Here is a 19656-nt window from a genome sequence, read left to right as displayed (position 1 = left end):
AGGGCATCGTGGGCCAAATGTGCCCAGTGTGTTTGCTCCTCAAAAGGCAATGTTCAAGAGGAATTCCTTGTCCCTGAAAAATCAGGCTAAGTGACTCAGCAGAGGAGTTGTTTATAACTAGTTACTCATGGCAGGGTTTCCAGAATATTCCCATTTAACCGTATTGCTCTTGGAGCCCCAGAGTAGCCGGTTGGTAAGCCCTTTACGGCCCGCTGCAGGCTAGACACAGGCTGGGGCAAAGACGGATTTTTATTACCCCACTGTTTTCCCTCTGGATTGCCCAGATGTTAGTTTGTTTTTAAAATAAACTTATTTTCGGGGAGTAGATGTGTAAGAACTTTGATTATTTAGACTATTGAGATAAAATTAAATAAATTAGCTTTTTTCTCCCAAGTTAAAGGAAGCATTATTTTGCCAACATCCAAGATTAGATCATAGCTGTCTTCAAAACTGCTGGATGTTTGATTCCTGGCCACTATTATGATCCCCACCCCCCCACCCCCAGGCCAAATTCCAAAATAAATAAACCAGCAAACAAATGTGTATTCTGAGACACATCCATTCATTGGGGGAGGAGCAGTGTTTCAAGGGCTGTCTCCTTCATGCTATAACTTGACAACTTTAGACATTGTGTAAGTGGTTTTGGTTTGATCCAAAAGCACAGCTCCTTGGTCCTGGAGCAGTGACTTATCTTAAGCGAGCTGAGGTCCAGGGCTGGTGCCAGGACAGCTCTCACCGCCGTGAGCTCGGCTTTGGGCAAGGCCTGCCGGAAAGGCCAGCAAGCAGCCCTGTCGCATTGTAGCTTTTGTCAGGTTACCTTTGAGTTCCTGGGGTCTCATGGGCCAAATATTGGGGCTAAAGTATTTATTTTTACCAGGTGGTCTCTTAGGACACCAGTACACATACCTGAGTGCATATTAAGAATTCTTCATTTTGTTAAGCTTTTACTTTCTATGACTCTCATTTTCAGATGAGAAAACATGCATGGCCTTTATTTTTCTATATAAGGAAAAGAATAGCAGGAATGAAATAGCCGCAGAATTTCTATTTTACCCTTTTTCATACTATCCTAACTTTTAACTCTGACATGTCAACATATACCTAGGAACTGGGGAGCAGGTGTAGCTCAGTGGATGAGCACCTGCTTCCCATGTACGAGGTCCCAGGTTCAACCCCTGGTACCTCCTCAAAATACAAAAACAAAAACCTATTAGGGAAGTGGCTGTGGCTCAATCAGTTGGGCTCCCATCTTCCATATGAGAGGCCCTGGGTTCGCATCCCGGGGCCTCCTTGTGAAGGCAGGCTCACCCCACACCACAGAGAGCTAGCGGCCCACAATCCGCCATGGAGAGCTGACTCAGCAAGGGGATGCAACAAAAAGGGAGACAAGTAAAAGCACGGAAGAGCATGCAGCGAATAGACACAGAGAGCACACAACAAGCAAGCCGCAAGGGGCAGATAAAAACAAACGAAACCCTACATTTAGGAACTGCTGCGTTAGACCCCTCTTTCTGTGTATAGTGGAAGCTTTTCCCTCTGTCTCACCTAAATAGTCCAGTGCATTGAGGCTAGATATGGTGGTGCCCTCTCCTTTTATAGCTGGTTCTAGGGGGTACCTGTTGATTGGCGGAAGGAAGGGTAGCTGAGAGCTGTGGACTGCCTCAGGCTTGTTCTGAGAAGGAACAGCTGAAATGTTTTCTGACACTTTAAAGATGTATGTTGCAGGAGAGATCCTGACCAGAGCAGGTGCAGGTGGAGGGTGTGGCGCTCAGAGATCCGCACTGGAGCGAAACCTGTCACCTGGTCGGAGCTAGTTAACCTGCCAGCCACCTGCCTCCATCAGTGGTGGTTACCGCAATTGATTGTATTTCCAGCCTGTTGAGGCTCCTGAAGGAAGAATGAAAATTTACTCATGTCTGAAAGAAATGTAAAATGTATAAAGCAGCAAGAATAGAAATTCATTCGCATAGAAGATACTGCGCGTCATTTTTATTCATTAGTATCCATATTGGTAGTTGCTGAAACCCAAAACCCTGTTGTGTGAAGTTTGAATAGGTCATTGTTAATGATCATTGCTCTTGATAAAGCAACTTCAGTAATTTTGTTCTTGATTAATACAGATTTATAGTTGTTTTTTTTTTTTTTTTAGTATCTGAAGTACTTTTAAGAGGTTTGTTATTCCAAATGCAAAGTCAGAAGGTTTCCGGGAGCAAAACAGGGAAAGAGAAGTCGAGACTCTCCAGTTCCAAGTAGCTCACCTCTGGTATAGAGATGGAGAATTTGTGAGCAGGAAGCTTAGCCCATTTGTGTAGCCTAAAGCCCCCCATCCCCACCAGCCCCCGTCCCCCACGTCCCCCAGGGCCGTTCAAAAAGCTGAGGAGTTTGTCCAGGCTCCCAGAAGCAGGGAGCCCAGACTGGCAGTCTTGACCTGTCTAGACCAGCTGAAAGCCAGCTTCCTTCTGAGAGTGCTGCAGCCCCAGGTAGAGAGGCAGCGGGCACCCAGCGCCCCACGAGCAGAGGCGCCCGCACAGGCCCTAGGGCCGGAGGGGCCCAGCCAGGAGCAGCCCCGGCCGGTGAAGGCTGCCTGCAGGCTGCTGGTGATCTCGAAGTTCCACCGTCAGTTTAGTCTGTCCCACACTTGATCTGAGCTGATGTGGGTGGAAGCACAGTGTTCTAAATACCCAGGACATTTTCGTCTCGAGCTTCCCGTCCTCCAAGTCTTCAAGTAGAATCAGTGCCAGCGTGCCCTGTTCACCTTGTGGCTCACCCTGTGCTCAGGTGGCTCCCCGAGCGGCCCTGGCATCTTGGCCTGTGTGAAGAAGACGGCACCCCTGCTCAGCTCAGAAGTTTTAAGCTCTCGTTCTCAACCTGTCAGACCCAACACCTCTTTTTTTCTAATTACTTCTTTTTTAAATTCCCTTTACTAATCTGCAATGAAATTCACAGGTGATGAAATCTGTCTGCACACATAATTTCAAGACAATATAATGTTCTAACTGTAACAAAGAAAAAAGCAGTTTATATTGATCAAATATGAATTTCGACATAAAACTGCTCAAGGCCAGGCACACCATAAGACAAATGAAGCCGTCACCGCTTGCCCCTGTGCCTGGGAAGGCAGCCTGATATTGGCCTGTTGTGTTGACACTCAAAGGCACAAGTTTCTTGCGCTCAGTGATTTGACATTCTGTGATGGGGACTACCTCCTGGGGGAGAACTGATCAAAGCCACAGCTTTCGTGCTGAGGTTGCACGCCTGGAATATTCCACATTAAAGCCATCAGCCACCCCAAGTCGTGACAACCCAGCTTCTCCCCCCAACATTTTCAAAATTCCTTGGCACTCCCCATTGAGAGCCACTGCCCCAAAGCACCCTCCTCCAATGACGGTCGTGGCCACCGAGAGCCTGCTGCTTTGGCGTGGTTTTAGGGAACGTCGTGCGGTTGCCTAAAGCCAGGTGTTGAAAGGACCAGTGTTCTTTTGAGCCTGCAGTAGAATGCACCCCTGGAAACAGGTAGCAGCGAGGTGCATGGCTTCCGAGGTGCAGGTGGGAGAGGTCACCCGCCCGGCCCACTTGCCCGCTTTGACTAGTGAGCTGTTTTTAGCATCTGCTCAACATGAGGGGTTGGGGGTTTACATAGAAAACAAAAGTGGTGGCTGTTGGTACTTCCTGTAGCCAAGACAGCTCAGGAAATGGAAAGGGATTCTGTGTCCCAGCTTCACAGTTGTCTACCCAGAGCTGAAAACCTGGGCGTGAATTTCAGGACACTGATAAGGGACTGTGTGTATGTCCCCATTCCAGGACACTCTAAAAAGGGGCTGTGTATATAGTCCCCAGCGAAGCCAGGATTTCAGGGTTGCCCCCGCCTGAAGCTGGATTCCTTCATCACTCTGGAGAAGAATCACAAATGGCCAGAGGCATCGCCCCTGCTCGTTTCTAAACAAAATTGGTTCTTTACAGCCACTTAGGCTTCCACTGTGCAATAATTGCTATTACGATCTCATGAATGAACTTTAAATGTGTACTTAAAAACTTTTCCCAAAAGGTTACAGATTATAGTTCAAATATATCATGTGGCCTGAAGCAAAAAATCCTACGTTTGTCAGTTTTGTTTGATTCTAAAACCTGCGGGCTACAATGACTGCACATAACTAACATGAAAATGTCTTCCCGTCTGGACACCCCTGTACGGCTGACACACCCTTTCTTTCCCTGATCGGCCCCCCCTGCGGCGTCAATTCTGTCAATTCCGTTTGACATCCGAAACTGAGTCTGCAGCCTTCCTTCCTGGAGGGCAGAGCTGCTGGGGAGTCCTGAGGCCTGAGGTAGACAGCTGCTCCCGCCTCCAGCCTCCCACCCCGGCGGGCTCTGGCAGTTGCTAATTTGCACATTAATGAAGCAGCCGCTTTCCTCTTACACAGCTGTCTGAATGAACGAACAGCTGGGTGCCCTCCAAGACCCGAGGGCTTTCCCAGCCTGGGTGGAGTAAGTGCAGAAAAGACCTCTGCCCCCCTTCTCGGGATTGCAGGAGGTGCCTCATAAATCCCTTCCAGCTTCCGTGTAGAGTTCTGGAACCCTGGCTGTACCCAAGTCCAAAAGCCGATTAAGAACTTGTTCGTTTTCCCCAGCGCGCCCCGGGATGTAGAAGTCCACACGTGACCCGCTCGCAGGGGGGCCTTTGGAAATGCGTGAGGGGCCAGGCGTCCCGCGGAGCTCTGGTGCCCTCTCCTCCTGCAGCACCTTCTCTCCTGGACATGTGGCCCAGCCCGGGAGCTCTGTTCCGAGCATTAACTGGGTGTCTCTCCTTTGAAGAGCCCTGTTAGGGCTGTCCAGGTAGTTAAACAGGTGGCAGCTAGTAGGGGCCACTGGCCGCTGGAATTGGGGTTCAGGGGGTGAGACCAGTGGGGCTGCGCTGCCCTTGGGCTATAGCTCCGGGAGCCTGTACAGCCTTCCCGGCAGCAGGAGCACAGGGAGGCGGGAGCTGGCGGGCGAGGGTGCGGGTGGGTGGGCGCCCGGCGGGAGGGCGGGGAGCCCGGAGCCGCGCCCCTCCCCCACGTCTTCTGTTCCACTTGGCGGCAGCCGGGTCGAGTGGCTCCACCCGAGGGCTCCGGCACTGGTGGAAGCAGCACCAGCAGGTTCTTGTGTTCAGTTCTTGTGTTCGTTGGTCGTAGCTGGATCCCCTGCCTGGCGCCTGCTGGCTGGGGTGGACCAGGGAGTGGAACAGCGAGTGGAACGGCCTCTGAGACTGCCCCGAGGGAATCCACTTCCCGGTGCAGTTGGGTTGGGGCAGAGTCGACTGGGTCTCCCTGCTCCTGGCAGCGGCCATCCGGGGGCCACACGGTGACCCCTGCCCCTCTTTGAAGGCCTGGCTGCCCCTGCACCCAGAGGGGGATGCGGAGGCAGGGCCTGGGCGGGGCATCCGTTTGATGACACTCCCTCCCCCCAGCCTGTGGGCCCCGTGAGTCCTGCCGATGGGACCCCTGGCCTGCAGAGCCTATAGGGTGACCCCGGCCCTCTTGGCGACCATCCGTCTGGGAGGCCCTGGGAGGGCGAGGCACTTGCCTGCTCCTGTGTTTTGCATGTCACCACCATAAATATGACCTGAGTGCCAGAATGGCATCATATTTATCTATGCCAACATAAACTGCCCAAGCGAAACTTCGGGGGCAAGGGGTCTGAGTTTTAGAATTACTGTCGTGAGACAACTTTGGGGATAAATGGGGTCTCCCCTTCCCAACCACCCCACCCTCACGAGTGCCTCGTTTAAAACCTCGCTACCCTAAAACTCGGTTTGTGGGATTCTGCACAAATACGGTAGGGGGCCGTGTCCCCCTGTGGGGGAGGTGGGACGCTGGCTTTGCTGACGGAGGGGTGGGAGAGGGGCAGGGGCCACGCGGGTCACCCGAGCACCTGGCCAGGTCGCCTCCTCCCCAGGCCCCAGGGCACTGGCAGGACCAGGACACCGCGGGGAGAACAGACAGGGGAGGGCAACGGGGGAAGCCGTTTCTGGCAGCAGCGAGCACGGGTTTTGTTTCTTGGGCTCCTTGATTTTCTTTGTCTCTCTTTTTCTTCTTTTTGCTATTTATGATAACAGATGTGAGACATACCCCAAAGTACGTAGGAAAATGGAAGGCAGGGGTTCTCAGGCTTTAGAGGGCCTCCGAACCCCCCAGAGGCCCCACACCCAGAGCTGCTGATTTCGCAGGCCGGGGTGGGCAGGTGGGGGGCAGCTGCCGTGGTGGGGGCCGCAGGAATGCCCCTGGGAGCCCATCACCCAGCCTCAGCAGTTACCCACCTGTGGTGACACACACACCTCTCACTCCCCCCTCCCAGGTTATTTTAAGGCAAATCCAGAGGTCCTACCATTTCATCCTTGAACATGTCACAGTAAGAGGTGGCCTTGGCGGAGGAGGGACGACTGGGGTCCAGAGCCCTGCCCCCCACCAGCCCCTGAATGGGACGAAGGGAAGAGCTGAGCCTGGGGGCTCCTGGAGGGACGGGCAGGTGGCGTGCTGTGGCCTTGGCGGTTGGGGAGCCCCTGCTGCCCTGTCTGCCCCTGTAATCAGAGGACCCACAAGTTGCTGAAGACGGGTCTGGCAGCCGCCTCGGATTCTGCAGGTCTGTCCCCACTTCTCGTCACAGCCCGGGCGGTTGTAGTCTGTGTCCTGAGTCCCACGAGTCCACCGCTTCCCTCTGTCCCTGCAGCCCTGCCAGCTTGGTCCGGCACTGTCATCCCTCTTGTGGTGAAGGGGGTGACTGTGGAGGTACACCCCAACCCCAGGGACCCGGGGACCCCGGGCCTCGAGCTCCGCACGTGCCCACGGGCGCCCTGTGTGGGAGGTGCTGGGGTTGGGGTATGCATCATGGGGGGTGGGCGGGTTCTTCTCCAAGGTTGTTCTGGCTCCGGGAACCCCAGGGGCTCCACTTGGGACCCTCGGGCTGCCGACTGTCCCTGCGAGCCCCCCGGCCTCACCGCGTGTCTGGCAGCGTCACCCTGGTGGCATCTGTGTCCTCTGCCAGCCCCGCCAGCCTGGCCTGCTCTGTCCTTGAGGCTCCAGGCAGCCTCTAGGCTCCCCTCCGGGGCTCCACATTGCCCCACCCCCAGGCCCCCCACTCCGTGTCTGCTCCCCACATTGCAGCCAGAGCCATGTGTCTAAAGCAAGTCAGGCCCTGCTGTGTTCTTCCCTGAGACCCCTAAGTGGTTCCTCTTCCTTCTAGATATGGGGCCTCCAGACTTCTCCTTGCCACCCACGCAGCCCCGCTCCCCAGCCCACCCTCTCCTCCTAGCTCTTCAGCGTTCGACTTGGGGCTCGGGCCCCCCAGGACCTTCTTTAATTTTGGAATCAGGTCGGGCCACCTTCTCCTCCATAGCGGCCTGCTGCACACTTTTCTCGCCCCCGCTCTATGGCTCGTCCCTTAGGTCAGTGTCACCAGTGCCTTGTACCCTCTGCTGCTGAAGCCCCCCTCCCCAAGGCTGGGCCCACAGCTACCAAGGCTGTCTCGGGCAGCCGGACAGTGACCGTCAGCGAGCTGTCCCATTGCTGGCCCTGCAAGCCAAGTGCGAACCTGAGCGTTTGGAAGCACCTAGAGGAATTGGGCGTGGCTATGATATCAAGCCTGCAGGTTTATGCTCTCCAAAATGATTGGTCCGTGGTGCACTAGAAATAGAAGTACCAGTCCTGCACCTGATGCGCTGAGAACCGCGGCCCCGTCAGGCAGGCGCTGGGGGGCGGATGGATCTCGCTGCGGGCACTGCCGAAAGCGTTCAGGGGATGAAGTCCATGTTCACGTCTTGCTCTTGCGGACCCTAAGCTATTTGGTACTTTCTGTTTGTTTAATGACTTGATTATATCAAAAGTTTCTTCTGGTGACATCACAGTGGCCATTTTAGGGCTCGGATGGTCTGTTCTGCTCCATGCAGGCTGCTTTGAGGTTCTTGGCAATGGCCCTGTTTTAGGATGAACTGTGTTCGAATTGTGTGTGGTTTTACTTGCAGGCATCTCAGGGAAATTTACTCACGGGCTCAGGTCCAGGGTGATTCTGCTGGTAAGTGTATAGCTTTGTGCACATGCAGTGACTTATGAATAGGTTTTGTACCAATTTGAATTTAGGTTCATATATCCATGGGTTTTTAGTCAAATTCCCAGAAGCCAGCATGATTGTTACCTCTTCCTGTTTTACGGGGTCTTTGTTTTCCAGGTATGAGTCATGGGAGAGCCCTGGCATCGTACGTGCTTTGTAAGGGAGGGAGAGCGAGCATTTTAAATCACTCTGAGTTAGCCGCTCGCCTTCTTTGTAAAGTCTCATCTAAGCTGGAAATTGCACACAGCCGCTCTGGCGTAGAGGCTGTCCTGCTTGTGTCCTCAGAGGTGTTCATTCATCAGGTCCCTTCCTCAGCGCAAGCCCCTGATCCGTCAAATCGAAGACTGTCGTTTATTAGTCCCTTAGTGGGTGGGACAGACACGTTGGGTCGGGTAGCAAAGCTTCCCCATGCAGGGCGCACCTTAGGTGTCCCTTCTGAGACCTGCCAGCCTGGTACACAGGCCACTGGAGGGGGAGCCTCGCAGGTGGCAGGTACTACATGCCCAGGTAGGTGGTCTAATCTAGAATCTTTGCCCCTGTGCCAGGCTGGGTATAAACCAGTGTAGGTGGGGGCTGGACAGGAAGGCGAGGCAGCGCTTGGGGGCAGTTTAGGGCTCTTGGGTGTGCGGATGCTAAGGCTGTCACCGATGCTAAGGCTGTCACCGGAAGCCACAGAAATACGATGACAGCAGCAGTCATTTCAGACATCGCCTCCTTGTATCAGTTATCTGTGCCGTGTAATGAGTCACCGCACATTTAGCAGCTTCGACATAGCACACGTCTGTAATCTCAGTTTCCGAGGCTGGGAAGTCTGAGCACAGCTCGGCAGGGCCCTCCGCTCAGGGCTGGCACGGCGGCAGCGACGCTGTGGGCTGGGCTCTGCTCCCCTCCAGAGCGTGAGGTCCCTCTTCTAAGCTCGCGCCATCTTTGGCAAAATGCAGTTTGTCGTGGTTGAAAGACCTTGGTCCTGTTTTCCTGTTGGCTGTCAGCCAGGGACTGTTTTCAGCTCCTAGAAGCCACGTGACCCCACGGCCCCCAACTGGAGCCTCCTCCTTCAAGGCCAGCAGGAGTTCTCGCTGACCTTCAGAGCCGCCTTTACCAGGGCTCGCCTGATGAGGTCAGGCCCACCCAGGGTAACCCCCCTTTTGATGAACTTATCGTCAACTGGTAAGGGGCTTTAGTCACTTCTGCAGAAATCCCTTTCTAATCGTGGGAGTGACAGCCAGCAAGTCAGGTTCCCACCCGCCCTCGAGGGAGCAAGATTGCACAGGGCCTGCATGCCAACCGTGGGAATCTTGGGGCCATCTTAGAATTCTGCCCCCACCCGCCCCCCTGCTTTTCTCCCCCTCTGGAAGCCCCTTCCTTCTCCCAGCCCCTTTCCTCTTTCTTATGTTCTCACCCCCTAACACCCCTTCTTCCCCCGTGCCCTCTCTTTGATTTTCCCTACCCGCCTCCTTGCTCCCCCCACACGAACCGATGGGCTAAGGCTGCTGTCAAAACTCGACCAGATTAAATGCAATTCCTGGTTCTGGATGCACTCTAATAATGGGGGAGAAAAGACTCAAAAAGACATTGGGACGTGTGAAAAACTTGGAATATGAACTATAAGCTTTATGTCAGCGTCAGTTTCTTGAACTTGATAACTGCACTTAAGGCGGTTGCATAAGTGAATATCCTTGTTCTTAGGAAATGCACGTGGAAGTACTAAGCGTTCAAAGAGCGTGTGTATACAACCTACTCTCGAATGTTCAGAAAATAGATAAATAGATGGGCGGGCGGGTGATGAAGTGATGGCTGGACGGATACATAGAAGAAAGTGGCAAGTCTGGAAAGATGTTAAAATGGGTGGATCTGGCTCCTGGGCAGGTTAGACGATGTTGGAGTTCTCTGCATGGCCTTTGTATTATTTTTGTACCTGTCCTGTATGTTTGAAATTATTTCAAAATTAAAAGTTTAAAGAAGAAGAAGAAAACAAAGCAAAACTCTTGCCAGGTTTGTCCGGGCTTAGACAGGGAGCCAGCAGGTGGGGGCGGGCGGCCCCACCCAGGCCAGCAAAGGCAGCCGCCCGTGGAGTGCGCTTAGTCACTTTCTGACTCATCCCCGGGGCTGCGGGAAGTCCGTGTGGCTGGACGGCAGTCTGGGCCTTTCCGTCCCTCCCCTCCCCTCCTGCATGGCTGGATCTTCTTCGAGGACCTCGGTGGCCCTTCCCACAATGTCAAATGGTCTAGAAAATTGAGAACAGCAACAAGGTATCAAAGTCCTGACAGGTGTGGTTCCCCTTTAAGTATAGGTGTGGGAGATGGACGTGTGGCTCGGTGTGCGTGCCCGGCTGCCGGGGGCGTCGTAAAGGCCACCTCCTGGGCCACCTCACTTTGTGCGAGTCCCACCAGCCTTGCCAGAGCCTGCCGGCCATCCCTCGAGGTCCCATGTTAACGTCATCTAGGGAGCGACAAGGAGACCGAAAACTCGTTTATAGAACCGTCGGTGGGAAAATGACAGGTCTGTTCCCAGAAAACCTGGGTGGAAGAAGGTGGAATTTGTTTGATGTTAGAAAACCCAAGGCCTGGCCCACGTGCCGTCTATCCCACAGGGCCGTTGTTCCACAGGAAATAATAAGCACGAGAGTTCAGTCATGAATCAACACGAAACAGTTCAGATGCGGGTCGGCCGTGCTGGGCCCCGGTCACGCGTTCTAAGTGCTCCTGGGTAGAATGTGGCAGAACCGCTGCAGGGCGGACGGTGGGTCAGTGGAGGCAGACTTTTTAAAGGTCACATCTGGGGCCGTCCACCTGCCCTTAGTGGTCTTGGAGAGAGGTGGGCTTCCCGGCTCCGTAGCTGTGGAAGGGGAAGGCAACGGGGCACAGTGAGAGGTGAGCGGACGGGGGCTCTGGAAAGTGGGGTCAGGGTCCCAGCCCCGTGCCCGGCAGCCCCGTGAGTGTGGACGACTCCAGCAGCCCCGCTGGGTCTCTGCTTCCTGCTCCAACGGGGAGGGGTGAACGAGTGAGCTGCACGGTCACGTCCAGGCGCAGAGCGCTGTGCTTCCGGTGTAGCTACCGAGCGAGGCTGGCGAGCGCTGTGTTCAGGCCCGGCCACTTACAGGCTGTGTGGCAAGTTACTGACCCTCTCTGTGCTTTGCTCTCCCCGTCTCTAACCTGGAGATGGTAACAGTAGCTACCTAATAGGGCTGGTGCAAGGAAGATGAGTACAAGGAGCACCTGGCATGCTATATATGATGCACTTAGACCAGCGCCCTTGGCATTTAGTAAGGGATGGATGCAGGGTAGCAGTTATCACTGCCGGCCACCCTCTTAACTCAGAGAGTCTGTGTATTTGTTCCTCTGCAGTGATAGGCAGGTTTCCTTTCTCCATCGTTGTTTGAAAGCCGCTGGCTGATCCACTTGCTCATAAGATGTCCGGTCTGTTTCAGGCGGAGGCCAGGCTTGCGGCGAAGCGCGCGGCCCGTGCGGAGGCGCGAGAGATCCGGATGAAGGAGTTAGAGCGGCAGCAGAAGGAGGTAACACGCCGCGTTGCCGGTCGATTCTTTCAACAGTCCTTTCTATTCTAGGTCCAGGGCTCCAGTGCAGAGGCACGTGTTGCTGTTGACGCACCTGCCCCTTTGACCCTGTTTGTGGCTGGGATGTGTTAATATTTGCACAAGTGATTCTTGCCCAAGTTCAGGCCGGCGAGTGCGCGTAGCAGAGAAACCCGCTGGACGCTAAAGCGAGCTTCCTGCACGAAGCCCCTCGCCCGCAGAAATCTTCCAGCCGAGCCTCCTGGCTGCAGGGAGCCGAAGGGGCCGAGCCTGAACGCCGAAGTCCAAAGGTTGAGCTGGAATCTGGAGCCTCAGAATTAAATTGTGACACGAGAATAGATTTTTTTAATGACACAATTGCTTTGTTTAAAAATACTTCCCCAGTGGTTTTCATAGTTTTAAATCTGTTTCACAATACCTGAAGCCCGTACACGGCATGGGGAACGGAATAAACGTCGCAGACAGACGTCACGGAAGGAATTGCCCTCCGTGGAAAGTGGAGGGCGATGTGTTTGCACACCTGTTAGCGCGGCGTGCCACCTGCTTTCATAATCTTGAGTTGGAGCTGGAAGCACGTGCTCTCAAACGGGCGGTTATTAGTCGTAAGGTCGCCCGTGACTTTGGAGGCAACACACCAAGTGCGACGAGTCCCCCTCAATCCATGTTCTCCCGTGGGCCATGCCCTGCGAGGCGCCCTGGGACCTCCCACAGCCCCGCGAGGCCCCGGGTCCCCCAACAGCCCCCCGAGGCCCTGTCTTGTTACGAGGGTTCGCTCGGCAGACGCAGCCAGCTGCCTTCGCAGGGGCCGCCTCTCAGCCGCAGGTCCCTGCACGGCCCCCGGAGCCAGCTCACAAGTCGAGTCGATGTTTAAAACTGGTGAGGTTTCAGATAGAAATCTGAATTTCCACTCTCTGGTAAAACCTTGGCAGATCCCACCACACTCCCAAGGAGAAGGACGATGAGTGGGCAGTCTTCCCTCTCGGAAAGAGGTGGCTGGTTCCATCCCTACCTGGGGAGGTGACCTGGAGGGGACACGGCCAGGTGCGACGGTTACCTTTAGCCAATTAGAAAAGGTCCTTCTGAATTTTCACTCTCACGTGGTGAACTTTGGGATGGAAACCGAAGCTTGGCAAGGCCCGGCGTTTAGCATGAGGCCCCCTCCCCGTTAGCTCTGCTGAGGGCGGCGCGCTCGGCTGAGCTCAGCAACGGAAGCTGGCTCATCCACTTCCATAAACTCTGGGGCATGAAATTGACCATGTCATCCAAGAAGCATGTGCAAAGTCATCCAAGAAGCATCTTAGAGAAAGTGCCCGGAGAGGGGGTATTTGGACTGAGAGGTGGGGAGGGGGAAGGCGCTCACTGTTGGGGGGCCATGGTCACACGCCTGTCCAAGAAGCGTGAGCCTAGAATCCTCCGTGACACTGAGCAGCTCCCGCCGCTCTGCATCTGATATAAGTAGTCGTTATCGGAGACCGTCCAACTGAGTATTTCTCTTATTCTGAATCCATTAAGGTATATTACATGACAAAATCCCAGCTGCCTTTTCAAGTCAGGCTTACTTTGTCTCCTCTTGTGTTTCATTTTTAATTTTTTAAGATTTATTTACCACCCCTCCCCCCCGCCATTGTCTGCTCTCTGTGTCCATTCACTGTGCATTCTTCTGTGTCCATTTGTATTCTCATCAGGCGGCACTGGGGATCTGTGTCTCTTTTTTGTGTCCTCTTGCTGCGTCAGCTCTCCGTGTGCACGGCACCACTCCTGGACGGTTTTGCGCAGGGCGGCTCTCCTTGCTCAGGGGCCACACGCAGGGGCACCCCTGCATGGCAGGGCACTCCGTGTGCACAGCAGCACTGCGCGGGGGCCAGCTTACCACAGGAGCCAGGAGGCCCTGGGTTTCAAACCCTTGGACCTCCTATATGGTCGGCGGCCGCTCTCTCTGTTGAGCCACACCCGCTTCCCTCTCGTGTTTTAATTCTACACCCTAAGAGTCACCCATTGCTGCGGTCTTCACTCGCAGTGTTCCAAAGCTGCAGAAAATAATAGTCATTCAATGACGGGAAACCAGGTCTTGGCCATCTAATAGTGGTATCGTAAAAATGGGGTTGGATGTTGGGGAGACTTGCGGGGTCCCCTCTGCCAGATGGGCCCCTGGGGCCAGCTCTCCTATCCTCGCAGCAGCCCCCGAGGCCGTGGTGCCACCACCCACTTCGCACACTGAAAGGGAAGCCAGCCTTCCAGGGCTGCAGGGCACCAGGTGGCCTGTGTCCTGCAGAGCCCACCCTGAGGCTGCCCTGCCCTCCAGGCCCACACTCCCCGCCGCCCGGGCTTCGCCAGACCATGCCCCCGGCAGAGCCTGCGCCTGCCTGGTCACACACAGCTGCTCAGGGGCTAGCCAGTTCCATCAGAAGGCTCCGCGTTGTCACGGCACGTTTCACTTTGACTGCAAAGCCAGGTGTCCTGTCGCTTCCGCCCCGCGGAATATCTCCCAGGAACATCCTGGGCGGTTTGGGCCCGGTGTCTCCTCCTGGCATGGGGCCGCTCGTCTGGGGCCCCAGCCGTGGGCAGCGTCCAGGTCATGTGTGGTTTGTCCAGTTTGAGGGCCAGGCCAGAAGCCTGGCCCCTGTGAGAGCGACTTGGGCAAACACCACCATCCTTGTTCATCGCCAGCGCACAGGTCAGCTCTGCTTCTCGTGTCCAGCCCCTGCGCTCACACGCCCCGCTCTGTGGCTTCACGGGCGAAGGCCCTCGTGACGACTGGGCTGCCTGCCGGACTCGGGCTCCCAGCCAGCCCCGACGCTCAGATGACAGCGAGGGGAGGACACCTGCCAGGAGCAAGGCTCGAGCAGCTCCCTCGGGAGCCCCCGCAAGTGGGTCCCTCACCCGAGGCAGCTCTGACTTGGAAAGGCCTCCTCTTTGGAGGTGGGGGGACAAACACGCAGGTGAGAAACAGGCCCCCTACGAGGTGTGCCAGGGCAGGAGGGGGCCACAGTGGAAGGAGTCCCCCCGGCTGCGGCAGGTCAGGCCACGGGGGCTCGCATGGCCCCCCTTAACCCAGCTGTCCACTGCGTTATAGAAATAGCGATTTTGCTATCATAACTTTGGGCTCCTTGAAATAAGAGAGCATTCTTATTTCCACTTAGTCTTCAAAAAAGGATTTGAAAGATTTTAAAGTAAAAAAGGAATGAATATATTATTAATATTGTGGAAAGAGATCCATTTGGAGGCAGAAGGGGATGGGTGAGCATTTGGGGAACCCCCGGCTCGGTGCCTGGGGGCTTTCACATATAATCTGTATTTTATAGGTTTTATAGGCCTTGGAGAAATCTGAGAGATTTCCTGCTTCTGTTAAAATGGCTGAGCCAAGCTTTAAGTCTAGACCCAGTTGCAAAGTTTGTCTCAAAATCAGTTTCTTACATATGTCCAGGGTGCATGGTAATGTTTGGATATACTCATAGTGGCAACAATTAAAAACCACAGTAGGGGGGGTACTGGGTTCCTGGCCAGTGGTGCTCTGTCGTGGTCCCTAGGGGAGCAGCGACAGTCTCCCAGGTACAGTGGTGGGGACCGGGAGGGAGTGAGGGTTCAACAGTGAGCCCCTGATACTAATGACTATGCTTGTGAGCTGATAAACCCAAAATAATAACAAGGCCTAGAGCAACTTTGTGCCTGGGAATTTCCTTCTGTCAGCCTTCATGTTACTCAAATGTGGCCAGTCTCGAAGCCAAACTCAGCATGTAAATGCAATGCCTTCCCCCCAGCGTGGGACATGACACCCGGGGATGAGCCTCCCTGGCAACGAGGGACCACTATCAACTACCAACTGATGATGCAACTGGAAAATGACCTTATACGGAAGGTTCAATGCGGATCAGCAGAATATCCATGTCTACATAAAATACCATGACTTTAAAATGCTGTTTGACCTAAAGTAAGGGGGAAATGGAAAGGAGAAATGAGTTTATATGGCTACGAGTTTCTAAAAAAGAGTCTGGAGGCTGGCAGAAGGTTTGCCCTCATGCACAACTGAGCAGAGTCAGAGAGACAGATAAAGCAGATACAACCCCCAGATATTGGTTCCTTTGAGGGCTAAAGAGACCCATGGGAGTTATGGTCATGGCCGATGGGGTTAACTACCAGGGCAGATGGCCCCTCTTTGGAAATGGTGTTTATGTGTGATGAATCTGGACTCAGATGGGATCTCCCTTCATAAGACTTTCATGCTAATGTGCTGGAGGTGCAGTTAATGTTGGGGTTTAAGATATATTTAGGGGATTTGAATCTCTGGACTGACAATGTGATAGCCAGATCCTGAGCCTCAACAGACTCCAGCACCTACAATCTGATTTATTGGACTTACCACACTCAGCTAAGATGGAGGTGAAGAAGGACAACCACCACACCATGGAGCCTAGAGTGATTACAACTGAAAATGGGAGGATTGCATCCAGCATCCAGGTGGAATCTGAGCCTCCTCTTGACATAAAGGTGCAATGGACACAACCAATCCAGTGTCCACATAGAAGAGGTGGCATTGGATTGGGAAAAGTGGACATAATGGACAAAGGGTATGGGGAAAGGCAGGAAGAGATGAGAGGTGGAGGCGTCTTCGGGACATGGAGCTGCCCTGGATGGTGCTTCAGAGGTAATCACCGGACATTGTAAATCCTCACAGGGCCTACATGATGGAATAAAGGAGAGTATGGGCCATGATGTGAACCAATGTATATGAGGTGCAGAGGTGCCCAAAGATGTACTTACCAAATCCAATGGATGTGTCATGATGATGGGAACGAGTGTTGTTGGGGGGGGGAGAGGGGGGGTGGGGGGGTGGGGGTGAATGGAACCTCACATATATATTTTTAATGTAATATTACAAAGTCAATAAAAAATAAAAAAATTAAAAAAAAAAATCAGTTTCTTAAACAAAATGTTTTAAAAAGGCAGAGTAAATCTGCTACCTGGGATTAAAGGTAGCTGTGAGCAGGCTGGCAACCACAGTGAAGAGGGAAATAGAGCAAGCCGCATAATCCTGGTCATTTTATACAGGGGGTGCAGTCTGAAAGATTTTTTTCCTTGGTTATAAGTCCAAGGGACAGGATATTAGACCCCCAAATAGACCATTTTGTTTGTGAGATTTTACAAAAAGCAGGAAGCAGTAGGTGTTTATCTATGTTTCTTGATTTGATCCAAATCAAGGGGAGGGTGTGCACGTGTGTGCACGTGTATACACGGGGAGAGAGGAGACACAAGCTAGTGTGCTCGAAGCTCACGGGTTTGGAACACGCTTCTAGGATGGGACGGTGTGCAGGGAACACTTTCCCCAAACTCTTCTTTGCAAATCACCTCTGGGCTGAAGATCATTAGAATGGCGGCTCAACCGTCGGAGAGCGCACGGGAATGGCATTTTAAGTCGATTAAGTAGAAGGTCACACCGTTTGGAAGACCAGTGTTTAACTAGGAGGGTTGATATTTTGCTGTAAAAATGGAGACTCATGACCCCTGTTTGCACCTGGGTGGCGCGCCTTGCACCTGCACACAGGTGCTTCTGAGCAGGGTTGAGAATTCAGTCCCGTGGAGACGCAGAGGCCTCTGGATGCTCCGGGGAGCAGGAAGCTGGTAACACTGGCTTGGGGGCGCTGTGGGGCTGGAGCTCCCCAGGGAGAGCAAAAAATTGAGCCCAAGGAGAGGCAAGGACTGCAGAGCACCCCGCATTTGAGGGGTGCAGGTCTGGGGTCAATCCCAGCAGGTCCTAAGGTCCTGGGGCCGCGGCTTTACCTGGACTGCATAGGAAGCCGGTCCTTGCACGGCAGCCCAGGACGCTCTCCTGGTGTTTATACCTGGGTGGAGGTGAGGACTGAGGCTTAGGTAAGCAGGGACCCTTCAACTTCCGAGGAGACGCTACACTGATAGGAAAAAACGATGGAGATAAGGCGGCCAGAGTGGCTCTTTCATTGCTGCCAACTTGCCCATTTGGGTGCCTTCTTAGGGTGTTGGTATATTCACTAAGCCCCGCCCCACATCGTGCCAATCGTCTGGTCTTACAGTTTTGGCAGCGCCTTGAACTGTGCCTGACACAATCAGTGTTTTGCTGACTGACTGACTGACTGGATGAACAAGTGAATGAATGAATGAACGAGCAAACGAATGAATGGCTATCTCAGTCTTATCTAGTGGTAACTACAAAATTAGGGGGAACCTCTGATAAAAACAGTTTTGTTAGTGTATGAGAATAAACTTTTTTTTTTTAGCGTTTCAGTTCTATTGCAGTGACCCCTCTAATTAACTAGAATTTTCTTGGTATGGTTTGTATCTGCACGAACCAGAACACCGAAGCATCTTTCTTCATTATTTGTGAATTTCGCCAATTCATTTTCCAATTAAGTTTTCCTACCTTCTGGTTAAACTTCTACCAGTGTGAAAAAATTTTTGAATTGAAGGTGAAGTAGTTTTTCCCATTAATGGTAGTGATAATAACAGAAGCTTATATAGAGTTCTGCATTCAATTAGTAGCAGAATTCTGGTACAAGTTCCTATAGGTGTGCCCGTGTTTCACCAGTATATCTACAATGAAAAGTGCGATAAGTGATGAAGTTAATTCTTTCAACTGGGGCTTCAAATGTTGGTGTTTTTTTTTGTTTTTTGTTTTTAAAAAAATTCATATTTTACCTGTATTCGCTGTTGTTTTTTAAATCTGGCTCTTTGATTCACATTTCTAGGTACATACAGAACCTTTCGTTTCTACTTCTTTAATTTGATTTTATATTTCTTTCCCGCTTTTTCTTTTGCCTTTCTCTATAGATCTATCAGGTTCAAAAGGTAGGCTCTTCCTTCTTTATTTTCTGATTTGCATGGACTGGTTTTTCCTAGCCAACAGCCGGGTCGCCTTTCAGAAATAACATCTTTCACTGAAGATAGCTACAGGTTCTCACTGCTTATTTTTTTGCTCCATTGAGGAATTTGTTTGAACAAGTAATCTTAGGTTCCCCACTTCTATCCCCATGAAAATGTCTGTGCTTTTCTCATCTCTGTTTTCCTCAGGAAATTAGGAAAATGAGCTCTTTGAGAAAATTAAAAAAAAGAATGCTAAGATAAAATAAAATTCCAGAGTTTGGAAACCCTTTTGAAATCAGATATTTGAAGAGAAATATTCTCCTTCCAAATAATTTTATTAGAAAACTTGGAAACTATCAATACAAATTACCATGCACTAAGGGATTATTCCATTGCAAGTTAAGAATCTGCATGGAAGAGTGATGATAGAAGAATAAAAACCACCTGTCCTGCCTAATATTCAGAATATTGTGGACTAACCTGCATTCTTTTTTCTAGTATTTTGTAGAAGCATCTGGGTTTTGGAAATTAAATACACTGAGCAGACCAGACAGAGCAAATAGAGAGAAAAACAACCCAGTCAGTGAGTGATAATCCCGCATCAGTGAAGAAAGGAGTGAGCAGGTTCTCCAAGAATTTGTAGAATTTGGGTACAGTGAGTGTTTGCTGTAAGTGAATACAGTTTGTCACTTATGACATCTATAACAGATTTTAAAGTAAATTTATTTAGTTTCTAGATAAAAAAGGACAACTATATTTCTCTTAAGAGCAGTTAAAAGCATGAAAATTAGGCGACTTAAGTTCAGAAGTTGGAAGGTGCAGGCCCTTTAAGCACTGTCAGCTTAAAATCTGTCACATTGGAGTCCCCTGCTCGCTGCAATTCCGAGGGGCCTCCCTGCCTGCCCTGACCCTCGGCGCCCTGGCTATCCTGGAGAGAGCAAAGAAGCCAGTTACAGAGGTACCAGAATCTATCCTACCATGCCAGTTTTTCTGAAAACAGAGTTCCGCACCACGCTTGGAGAGTCGCGTTAAGAGCTTGAGAGAGGAGGGCAGCCGACAGAACAGACACAGTTATCCGAAACCTAGAAGGGACTCTAGCTGCTCATTTCCACCTGTCGCTTTCCCTTCCCCTGGGCCCCTCCTATTATTATTATTATTTATTTATTTCACTAACTCACCAGGCATACGTACATTTTTAGAACTTACTCAGC

The 19656-nt window shown here is 52.3% G+C and overlaps 1 protein-coding gene across 43 annotated transcripts in view; it reads left to right on the top strand.

Annotated features, from left to right (window-relative positions):
* Positions 1 to 19656, top strand: part of LRRFIP1 (LRR binding FLII interacting protein 1) — a 146430-nt gene that overhangs the window by 70550 nt on the left and 56224 nt on the right. For 27 of the 43 annotated variants that reach the window (XM_058299838.1, XM_058299836.1, XM_058299835.1 and 24 more), the window contains exons 2-3: positions 11510 to 11596; positions 18413 to 18430. In XM_058299838.1, the coding sequence (XP_058155821.1) occupies positions 11510 to 11596; positions 18413 to 18430 (105 nt within the window). The remainder of the gene's footprint in view (positions 1 to 11509; positions 11597 to 18412; positions 18431 to 19656) is intronic. The other 16 variants (XM_058299833.2, XM_058299828.2, XM_058299823.2 and 13 more) reach the window with 1 other exon arrangement.

This window comes from Dasypus novemcinctus, chromosome 7 (genome assembly GCF_030445035.2).
Source record: "Dasypus novemcinctus isolate mDasNov1 chromosome 7, mDasNov1.1.hap2, whole genome shotgun sequence".
NCBI classification, from domain to species: domain Eukaryota; kingdom Metazoa; phylum Chordata; class Mammalia; order Cingulata; family Dasypodidae; genus Dasypus; species Dasypus novemcinctus.
The sequence above is the reverse complement of the archived record's forward strand: the minus strand, read 5'-3'. Positions and strand labels throughout refer to the sequence as shown.